Genomic DNA, 11,736 nt, shown 5'->3' with positions numbered 1-11,736 from the left:
TATCAACATGCCCGGTATGCACTACTAGATGGAAACCAACTGCTATCAGGAGCTTCCAGTGCAGCCTTGATTCTGTTGTGCCTATTAGATATGACTAGAATATCTGGCTGAGGCGTTATGTGTTGCCGAAGGTGAGATTGAAAGAATGACCACAAATCTGCATTCTCACCCTTCACAAGTGCAAATACAAAAAGAATGATATTGGAATTGCCGTCCTGAGCAATCACAACGAGCAGTGTACTCCCGTATTTACTGTACAAGTGGGTTCCATCAACACTAACCAACGGCTTACAACACCGAAAGGCCTTGGTATACGGTGGGAATGTCCAAAAAAGCCGATGGAAATAAGGTGATGACTTATCAACTTGCCCACCAACTCGCATAGGACTCGTCCTCAACACTACGACACTACCTGACATCGTGATCTGCACACTCAGCACCCATCGCGACAACCCATTTTATGGCTCTTCCCAATCTCCATAAATTTATGCCACAACCTTTTGCTTAGCCAACCAAACCCTCCTATAAGTCAGTTTAAAATTCATATGTGCCTCTGTCACATTCTGCAGTACCTTGATTGACATGGCAGTATTAGCTCTAATCTTAGGCAATATGAAAGCCAATATAACATGGTAATTAAGTATCCTGTGATCATTGCATATTGTGGTGGCCAGACAAGTATGAAGTTCATTGTACTATTTTACCTCTTAAATACCCTGCACTAGCGAAGACTGATCCGAATCAACCATGTGCACTCGTTGCCAAAATTCTTACACTTCCCGTGGTACTTGCGATGATTGGATTCCATCACTCTGTATTCAATCCCGTGGCGGATGTTATAAGTTTTCACGCTTAACATAACCTCCTCTTTATCCTAAAACTGCTGTCCAACTTGGAACTCAGACAGAGCTCCTATATCCTGTACATCTCTGGCCCCAAATCCAAAAGGTACTCCCGGTAACTCCTGCTGTGTCATGGCATCCAAGTCCAAAGGCGGGTACTAATGAGTTCCAGAACTAGATGCTCCACCACCCCCGGCTGGAGTACTCCTTGTGATGTCATCATCATTATCATTAGCAATCTTGGCGGGCTCCATATCATCATTATCATCATCCCGCAGTACATCCTCGACACCATCTGGTGCTCCACCCTCTTCGAAGATCGGGACCATAACGAGAGTACCAGCTATGGCAATAGCAGGCTCACCAAAGGGTCAATTATCACATACTTCTCCGTGATGATTGTGGTTTAGATCAACTGCGAAGGACAGAGATGCAACTAGAATTGCCTCAGGTACAATCACAGGCACAAATGATAAGGTACCAAGCAGCCTCGAACTGGAGTCGGCTGGCATTGCTGATGATTGACGACTCCAGTTCGAATTTCCTGAACTACAGCCCACATCTACAAGCTTGGCCAATAGTTCAGGGGACCTCACTTCGGAAAGTTGGCGACGACAATGGAATAGAATTTGCAAATCTTTGTCACTGTCTATGACAAAGAATCATATTTCATACCATCACGTAACACGAAAATCAAAATTCTATAAAATAACTTCTCCACCGTTTCATATCATGCGGTTCAAGTTTTTCGATTATAATATTCTGAAACTTGCTAAAACTTGTAGAAGGTTTGAGAAAAACGCTCAGCAAATTCTTATCAATAAATTTTATTCCAGATCACATTTTTTCTTAATCGACCTTCTGTAGTGGACCAGAATTAAAAACTATCATTGCTTATAAATCAAATTCGTTATATTCGATTTACTAGTTGATTGTAAATCAAAATGATTCTATTCAATTTCCTAAGATTCATTGCAAATCGATACAAATTGATTTGATTTAACACTATATATAATGACTAATTCAAATTCAGTTACTTCGATTTATATAAATTTATGAAACACTATTAATTCATATTTTTTTAATTCGATTTAGTATTACAAAATTTAATTCGAATTCAATAAATTTAATTTATATATATCATTTTTTATTCTGAGACTTTTATATAATATTAATATTTATTTGATTTATGTAAGTACTTTATCCTCAAAATATAGGAGAATTCTATGGTGTTTATAGCAAAAATAAGCATAATATACTGACCTTACGTGTTAATCAGTGAGGATTGAAGGCAATTTTGTTTTTAAAATGAAAAAAATTAAAATAAAAGAAAACGTTCTAATATAAGTACATTAATGAGAAATACAATCATACATCACGTCAATCTGTAACATTTTTAATTTTATTGGAATTGATGCATTTATGGCCTCATTATAAAATAAAAAATAGATAAATTATTAGTTATATTTGAATAAAAGCTGAAATTAAAATAATTTTATTTATAAAAATATACATTAATTTAATATTTATTAAAATATTTAATTATTTTTTAATATTTATAATTTTATTAAATTTATAATTAAGTTATTATAATTTTTTAATTAAATTTTTATATTATTTTTAATTTTAATTAAATTTTTACTAATTTAAAAATATTAAAATTAATGAAATAACTTTTTACAATGCAAGTTAAAAATATCCACAATTAAAAATCTATTAGTCTTTGAACACATATTTTTTTTAAAAAAAATATTTTATTAATTTTTATATTTTTGACACAAAATAAAATAACTTAAAAAAAATAACTAATATTACATAAATTAATAAATCTCTCCTAAATAATATATTTTAATAAATAAAATATTTAATTTATTTATTTAAAAAAATATTCCCAGAATTTGTATTATTATAATACATTATTATTTTAATTAAAATAAAATAAAATTCATTAAAAATTATATTAATATGATAAAATTATTAAAATAATGTAATAAATAATTTTTTTATTAAAAAAATTCTGCATATAGACGTAATAGTTAGTTTCTGTTCGAGAGATATTTTAGAATTTGAAATTTTTTTGTTATAATTAAATATTTTTTTTTCATTTAAAAAAATTGGTCTCAAATTAAAATTTTACAGGTTGACGTAATGTATGTTTGACTAACTTTTTTAAAATATTTTTCTTTAATTTAATTTTTTTATTTTTATTTTAAAAAAATTACCTTCAATCTTCAGTGACTGACACCTAAGATCAGTATATCATGCTTATTTGTGTGATAAGCACCGTAGAACTTCCCCAAAACATATAGTAAAACACGTTTTTTCTCATTTGGACAAAAATTGAAATAAAAATACTAGTATAATCTATAATGTAGCAGGTTGGATATTGAGTGTACGCGTTAGTGTGAGTGGCATATTGGTAAATTCAAGTTGTTAGAGTGTCGTTGTTTTATCACATAATATAAGGTCTTTTTCATTTTTAAACTTGTTCCTCGTTCTGCCTGTGCCTCCTCCCTCTCTCTCTCTCTCTCTCTCTCTCATTCAGCCACCACCACCGCCAACAACAACAACAACAACAACAACAACATCATCACAGCAAGCTCAATGGCGAGATTCAATTCGTGTGTGGTCCTCGTGATTTGTGCGAGCATCTTGGTGGTGATGGCTTCATCGCCGACAACAACGACAGCGGATGCAGGGGACCACTACAACCCCATGGGAATGGTTGGAGGATGGGTAGCTTCCAAGAAAGGTTCAGGCTCCTCCTGCAAGGGCTCCATAGCACAGTGCATGGAAGCAGGTGAAGAAGAGTTTGACTTGGACTCTGAGATCAACCGGCGCATCTTAGCCACCACCAAGTACATCAGCTACGGTGCGCTCCAGAGGAACACTGTCCCTTGCTCTCGCCGTGGCGCTTCCTACTACAATTGCCGCCCTGGTGCTCAGGCCAACCCTTACAATCGTGGCTGCAGCGCCATCACAAGGTGCAGGAGCTAAATTAAAATTATTTAATTTCTCCATTTCATTTCATATATATAAAACTACATATATTTCATTGTTATACTTGGAGAGTTCAGGGATTTTATGTTAATTAATCAGATTTGCGAGCCACATCTGTGACACTTGATGAATATACTGTGTTCATTATTATTATATTAATATTACATTGTTTATTTGTTGGTGGTGGTGGTGTTGTTGCGAGGATTTGGATTTTGATTTTTGAGTTTTTGAACCTTTTATGTAAAAAAATAAAATAAAATAAAAAGGAATAGTTTTGTTGTTGCGGAATTACCCTTTTAGAATTGAGACGTTGCGTTTCACCTTGGTTCTGTTATGGCCAGCTACGTGCTAGCCTGTCCGTTTATGTGTTGGAATGGTGACGAATAATTGAATGTCAGCTCTTTCACCATTTCAATATTCAATAATTTCCTTATTATCCTTTTATTTTTCTATATTGTTTTTGCGGTTCTTCTATATCTCGAATATTGCAAGATGGGAAATTCAAATAATTTTTGGTAACCTTTGGTTTGTGGTTAATGCTTTGCTGTACGCGCCTACTCGGTGGTATCCCAGACCCACAGAGAGAGAGAGAGAGAGAGAGAGAGAGAGGAGAATGCTAAATGCTTTGCTTTCCTTGTGATAATCTCTTATTCTTGGGAATTGAATTTTGCCAATGCCTGTGTTTCTGAGATTTTTGTTCGGTGTGGCCAATTGTTCAAAATTGAACGTTACTAAACGAATAAACGTTACCTAACTCGTGTCTAGTGGATGAATAGACAAAGGCAAGAACAAACTAAACGAGCTTAAAGTTTTTGGGGATTTTAAATTCGATTTCTCTTTGGTGACTTTGGTTAGGATGCAAATTTTAAAGTGTTACTTTTACCGGAATTCAGATAGAATTTAAGAAAAGTTTAAAATGTTTTAGGACGCTTTAACTCTTTTCAAAACTTTTTAGAATAATTCCAAATTCTTATAAATTCTATATAAATTTTGTTAGTAAAATTTTTAAATTTACCAGATTTCAAATAGGGTTTAAAATGGAAGAATGAATGACTAGAGAGATGAATCCGAGGGGTGAACAAGTTGCCGGCAGAAGGATTTATTTATCTTATTTTCCCCCTTCAAATTAATTAATAATTCCCCTCATCTTTTATCTTATGTTTTAGTGGTTGTGGTTGTTAACGATGGGTTCCATCACATTTTAAGTACCAATTATACAGTCCAAATTAAAGAGCTAAGAGTGGTCCCCCGGCCAAGTAATAGTTTTACACATAATGGCCCCACAAATTATATCGGAATCTTTTTTCTAGAATTCGAAGCAGATGTTAAGTATTAAGACCTAGATGGCTAGATTGCCTTTCAACGCAGTTGCTTGCAAATAATTTCACAAAATGATGTGATTTTTATTGGGGGTTCAAGTGTTCAACCAAAACCCTGAAATTCCTTAGTTTGGAAGGTCGATGATTTTAATTTGGTAGTAATATTCATTACTGACCCTTACTTACAACTTACCAACCATGTACAGTAATTCGTATAACCTAACACGGTTTGGAATCAAAGGGAATCTTCGTCATTTAGCAAACTCCACCGACACGAACATTATCATTCTAGAGACACACGTTAACTTTTTGTGGATGCAAATCCATCAGCATGAGGGCTCAAAATTGGGCAATGATCAAATTTATTTCTCAAAGATCACCTAATTTTTATTTTGGTTTTTTAAAAAAAATTTTAATCAAAATTATCCGTAAAAAATTTTAAATTAGTCATGTTAGTCTTTTGTCAATTCTATCGTTAATGTCGGAAGTTGACCTGGAATGTTAGGGGTACACCTTAGCATATTAAACGACGTCGTTTTAAGTGTTTGAGAGTTGAAACCGAAATGGCATTGTATTTCTAGCAACGAAGACAAAACGTCAATCCCTCAACTTCAACCACACTTCCTTTACTCTTAGTAAAAAAAAAAACCCTGTTCTTTGTGGCTCTTTGAACACAGCAACGACGCTCCGTGGAAGACGACCGACGTTATTTGAATGTAAAAAACCTTTTTTTTTGTGTGTAATCTATATCCTATCATTGATTGCAAGAGAGAATGAGATTTTGATGATTGTTTTAAGTTAAATGGAATGTTGTTCAATTTTGTTCTAGTGTTATTTGTGCCTTAGTGTTTCGGTTAGCAAAGGAGCATGTATCTCTGTTTTTTTTATATATATATTGAGAGTAATGTGTTTATTGTGGTGAGTGAACTCTTTTGAATATGTTCAGGGTCGATTTTGTAGGTAATATGGTTTATGCTTGTTATTTTTTGAATTTAGTTAAGATTTACGTACTGTCATCGGTGGAGTTAAGCATGTATTAAGCTTAGTTTTTTAAAACATAGTTGTTTGTTTTTGCATTCTTCTCAAAGAATTTTGATGGAATGTATTGTTTTCCAGCATCTCTTCATCCATTGACTATTTTTCTATTGTTCATATGCTTACTAGCTTTGCAGGATAGCATGATATGTCTCTGCATGACTCCATACTATCTTTTAAATGCATAATAATAGTTTGTAATTTGTTTTCTATAATCAATAACTAACATTTATTATTAATAACACATAGATGCTAACATTTTTATTTTTTTATTTTATAGATGGAAGGATCTCCAATGATATTTGTGTTTCACCATGGTGAAAAGTTTAAAACTGATAAAAAGAAAAGAATCCCCCAAAAAGTCATTTTACATCCCATTCCACAATCCACTACCAATTCAAAAAGTAATTCCTCTCGATTCAAACCAAAGCTTACTTTTCAGCCCAAGCCAAAGCCTTGCAAAGATGTCCTAAAGCCCTCCAACATCCCAACTTGTGGAAAAAACAAAAAGAAGGTCAAGAAAGGCACTACAACAAAATCTGAAAAATATGTTAATGCAACCATACTAGATATTGATACTGATTCTTATGACTCGTATAAGAATGCTAAAGACAGTCTATACCAGCCTGAAAAAAGTGTGGAAAACGAAAACGGTAAGGGTGACAGTGACAGCAGTGTAGAAATTGGCAAGCCTTCAAATTTCAAGAAGGATATCCTACAAGAAAAACACTCATTCAGGTACACTTGAAAAGTGTAGTCAAAAGTGAAAAAAAATTATGCCTTAGACTACGGCTACGCTTTTTGAGCTACGGCTACGCTTTTTGGGGTGATTCCTATTTGACCGTTGCCTATTCTCAAAGGCTATGCTTTTGACGTTTGGAAATAGAGTGCGTTTTTCAAGCAGGACCAAAGGCTACGCTTTTCAACTTCCAATTTTACCCGAGTAGACTACGCTACTCTATATAAGTGTAGCCCTAGATCCCTTATTATTATTTTTTTTTTATTTTCTGTATAATCATAACTGCTCTATATAAGTGTAGCCTTAGGTCTCTCATTATTTTTTTTTAATTTTCTATATATATATATAATATTCTAATAATTTTTTATACAACACAATATTTAATAATATTATTACATATATAGTTTTACATTTTTAATTAAATGAGTTAAATATTATAAAATAAAATTAAACACATAATTATACTAAATAATTTTTTTAAATAACAAAAATTATCCTTACACAATTCAAAGCCATAATCTTAAGAAGCAATTAACAATCAAAATATAACTTAAGATAATTTAAGTCACATGAAACTTGTATCACATATCAATTAAAATGCAAAGTTTGCACTCTATATCCGAAAAGAATTTAACAAACAGAAAATCGTTAATCTTCTAATCTTGGCATAATGACTAAAAAATGTTCTGAAATGCCTTCAAATTCTTCTCAAACACATCTTTTTCATGCTGATCTTCATCACCATCAAGAAAACTCTTGGCCTTAACAATTGTATCAGTATTCATTCCCAACAAGAACTAATTTCCAAGCAGTTACTGCCCTGCTTACAGCTGCAGATTATCATAATTCAAAAAGAGAAGCATGTAAGGATTTTGCATACTGATTCACCACTATACGCAATCAATACAAGATTATGTTGAAGAAAATTACCGGGCTACTTACAAATATTCTTTTGACCATTCTCGCGACACATGAAGAAAACAAAATCATAGAACCAAATGAATTCTGAAAAGTCTGCCTGGCAAGAGCAACAAATGAAGCACGTGTTCCAATTGCAAGTATCAGATTAAAGATTAAAAATACAAGAAAACAAACTTGTTGCTTTTTTATTATTCTCATTAAAGCTGAATGCTAAGTTCACAAAATCATGCCAATCAGCTTAATTTCTAGTGCAAAAGGGGAAAACGGCGTTGTTTCAAAGAGTAAAGTGAGAATCATCAACCTAAATTGTAAAATTAAAAATGAATTGAGACAGATATATCAATTTTGCACCAATATCCCAAATGCAAAAGGAAAAATCATAAAGTAAATAAAACTGTGCTCTTTCCACTGTTATTTAATCATGTCACTCAATCAAACACAACACAACAAAACAAAACAAAAAAATTTTTTGGGGATACCAATAATGGTAGGAAAAACCATGGAAGCTGGAAAACAACATAACTAAGGGTAAATCAAATAAACAAAGAAAAGAAAAGAAAAGAACATTGCTCACAAAAGCTAAACAGAATTGAGGTTGTATTATTGAAAAGATATATGTATAGTTAACTAGTCTAGCCATTTAAAAAGTAAATAAAAAACAATCTTTTTAAATGAAAGCTAAGAATCCCAATTCTAGAGTCCTAGATTGCATTGAAGCCATGTGAAAAATTGGTCAATTACCTTGATAAAGGACATCATCATCAACGTCATCATCTGCTTGAAAGTTATCAGTTTTGCACTTGATATTGAACCACTTATTGACCAATGTCTTGGGCCAAGAAAGCTTCACTAAATAAAGGAGAGTAAGCAATGGCTATGGCAAAATGCAATTGCAAATGAAGCTTGGAAGCACAAATGTCATTTATTTTAAATCGAACCTTGCTTTTCTTGGAAGCACAAATGCCATTTAACAAATCCTGTTAGTCACATTGATCACTTCAATTTCATAATTCAACACATACAAATCAAGAATACGCACTATAACAAATAACAAGTATTGTAGTAGGAAGTAGTCAAATGCAACATATTTCAAGTCTTAATTTAGCACTAATTATTTCAAGTGTGAGAACTCATCATGAAACAGAAAATTATTGAACAAAAAGAAATGTCAAGAATAATACATAATATCATAATTAGTTTTCTATTTCAAAATTCAAAACAAAACTGAATACAATGCTATAAGAGAATCACAAATACAGGGGGAATTTTACACATGTATCAACACACTGGATTAGTGATGGCAACATCAGGAACAGAAGCTAGCACCAGGATGATAGGCTATGATGAAGGGTCTTGCGAGAAAGCAGAGGAGAAAAGATAAATAGATAAACGGGCAATAGACAAAGATAAACAGATGCACAAATCCAGGCACAAATTCAAAAGTGCAAAAAAACAGGAATTCTAGCAAAGAGAAGTGCACAAAACTAGAATTACAACAACCAGAATTGCACAAACAATTTTCAGCCATAACAACACAACTTCAAGTGTTAAAGTGTCAATAAAGCCCCACAACATGATTTTCAGCCATAGCAATTAACTTAACCATATGCAAATATAAGAGGCATAACATATTATACATATACCTAATATATTATACATATAAAAAAAGGGGACAAAAGAAATCCTAATATATTATTATTTATTTTAAATAGGAATCCTAAAGTGTACTTTGGTTTTGGTTTTGCAACTGCGTTCTAAGAATTTAATTTTATATGATTTTTAAAAAACCGGCTACTGATTTAGTACACTTCAGAAAAACAGCAAGCAGTAACCAATTTAGAAAAATCATATAAAATCCATCTTTGGTTGGATTCTCCTAAAGTTTGGTGTGGTTGAACCAGACTTACCCATCTTTCACCCAGTTCAAGTTCCAGAGCATTTTCACTTCTCTAGAAAAAGTTATGCCTCTCGAAATATGGTTTTGTTTTAAGAAAAGGGTGCTGTCGCAGCAGTGAACAGCCCTGCTTTCAGAAGACACAACTTTCTCTATAAAATTTTAATTGTCCTGAAATTTGGACATAAAATACTAGACATCTTAATATTTCATTCCTCTTTGGTTTCACCTCCAAAGAGTTTCAGAGTATTGAGATATGTGGTTTTGAAGTTGCTGTTCCAGAATTCGTACAGCATTGTTTCTGCAGAAAATGACCATTTTCTAAAAATCATATCTCCCAAACCACACATCGGAAAATTCTGAAATTTTAGGGAAATAATCTAGACATCTTAAGGTTTCATAAAAAAATAATTTCACTCATTTTGAGTGTCTAGATTGCTCCCAGTTTTGTTCACAAATTGCTGCCGAAACTGCATAATTCTGCAACATGTAACCTCGGGTTTTGAGAGGTCAAAAATTGATTCCTGGCTTTTCACTCACTCTAACCTTGCATTCTAACTTTCTTTTACCTATTGTAACTTGTTGGAAAGATTAAATCAGCCCCAAGTGCTCAGGATTAATAAATCACCATTTTTTGTCACTTTTCACATTTAAGCATACTCATATGAAATCAACAATTTCTGCATTACTCAACATAGCAATCCAGCCACAAATCACTCAAACAATTCACATATATTATCATCAATTTACTGCATCATATATAACAAATAGACCAGCATCATCTCAAATAATCATTAGCATGTATCATCAATTAATTCAATCATGAAACTTGGCTTTTAGCCTTTCAACAAATTCTGCACTCTAACATACTTGGATTTTACATGTATAAGCCTATTGCGCATTTCATCAAACAGCTCAAGTGCAAAAATCACCCGAAGGAGCACACAATCAATAAGCTCATAAATCAAACCAACAACATTATTAACAAAACGCGCAGGCTTCCTATCTCTATCTCAGCATGCATATTTCTTACCATAACAAAACAGATCATCCAACATTCAAAAACAAAAACAAGTCTTTATATATATAAACAAAAATCAATACATTCAAATAAAGCATCAATACCTTTATATAGATATTTTACCTCTCGAAAGTTATAAGCTGATATAGTTAGGTGAGTGCAGTAATTAACTACCACTTTTCAACAAAAAATCAGCAACTTCAGCTAATTACTTTCCACTAAGATTACTAGGAACGTAGAACTATATATAATAAGGAAACATCACATCAAATTAATTAAGATTAAGAAGAGAACTAGATGAAGTTAGTGTTGTTGGTTGGGTTAGCTGCAGCCTGGTTTTTATTTTGGAATTTAATCATGATGAATTGGAAAGACACATACCTTAGCTGCTCTTGTTCTTGCCCTTGCCCACCTTGACACAGCAGATTTTTGTTTCTCCACATCAAAGAACGAAACTGAACTCCTTTTAAGAGCAGCAAAATCCAATGCCTTCCACCTTCATCATTCAAAAACATTTAATTATTTACATGTATAAGATAGAAATTTAATCAAACACCTAGGGCGCACCAACAAAAAAAGGCATGTTTTCATGAAAAACTAACCATAGTTCCTCCACCACCACAGCACAATCTGCCAAGTTTCTTCTGGTACGGTAACTCCTATAAACCTTCTGCAGCTTGGTGGCAGCTGCATCAAGCTCGCTTTGGAGAAAAAGAAATTAACAATAACACAAAAAATGCTTGACAATTAGTACTATAGTAGTAGTCATAGGCAAGGAATCAAATTTCTGGAAGCTTTGGTGGAAGTTATGCATGTCTTCCATAAAGGACTAACTAACTATATATAGTATTTAAAAGAAACGACAATACAGGGGGGAATAAGAGGAAAGTTGCAGTGGAACCCTACCCTACCATGTTATTAATTAGCAAGGGGCTGAGTACTCAGAATCAAATAATTTTAGGAGA

General features: G+C 33.0%; 2 protein-coding genes across 2 annotated transcripts; one reads left to right on the top strand and one right to left on the bottom strand.

The window, feature by feature from the left end:
* The first annotated feature begins 3,318 nt into the window (after positions 1-3,318).
* Positions 3,319-4,024, top strand: RALFL22 (ralf-like 22). The gene has a single exon (XM_016350059.3). It carries the CDS (start codon positions 3,447-3,449, stop codon positions 3,837-3,839), a length of 393 nt encoding a protein of 130 aa, XP_016205545.1. The 5' UTR covers positions 3,319-3,446; the 3' UTR covers positions 3,840-4,024.
* A 3,606-nt stretch (positions 4,025-7,630) lies between these two features.
* Positions 7,631-11,464, bottom strand: LOC107645911 (uncharacterized). The gene is made up of 5 exons (XM_016350060.3): positions 11,374-11,464; positions 11,153-11,267; positions 8,598-8,700; positions 7,878-7,953; positions 7,631-7,765 (listed from the first exon to the last, which is right to left on the bottom strand). The coding sequence occupies exons 1-5, from the start codon at positions 11,462-11,464 to the stop codon at positions 7,710-7,712; spliced, it is 441 nt and encodes a 146-aa protein (XP_016205546.1). The 3' UTR covers positions 7,631-7,709.
* Positions 11,465-11,736: the final 272 nt, after the last annotated feature.

This window comes from Arachis ipaensis, chromosome B6 (genome assembly GCF_059453495.1).
Source record: "Arachis ipaensis isolate K30076 ecotype BB chromosome B6, ASM5945349v1, whole genome shotgun sequence".
NCBI lineage: Eukaryota > Viridiplantae > Streptophyta > Magnoliopsida > Fabales > Fabaceae > Arachis > Arachis ipaensis.
Note: the sequence above shows the minus strand (reverse complement) of the source record. Positions and strands in the feature narration are given on the sequence as shown.

Excerpts from the sequence above, each read along its gene's own strand:
- RALFL22 (XM_016350059.3), top strand. The coding sequence starts at position 3,447 with ATGGCGAGATTCAATTCGTGTGTGGTCCTCGTGATTTGTGCGAGCATC.
- LOC107645911 (XM_016350060.3), bottom strand. The coding sequence starts at position 11,464 with ATGCAGCTGCCACCAAGCTGCAGAAGGTTTATAGGAGTTACCGTACCA. Across the intron at positions 7,954-8,597 it reads TGATGATGTCCTTTATCAAG|GCAGACTTTTCAGAATTCAT; the intron begins GTAATTGACCAA and ends TGCTCTTGCCAG. Across the intron at positions 7,766-7,877 it reads GAATGGTCAAAAGAATATTT|CTGTAAGCAGGGCAGTAACT; the intron begins GTAAGTAGCCCG and ends GATAATCTGCAG.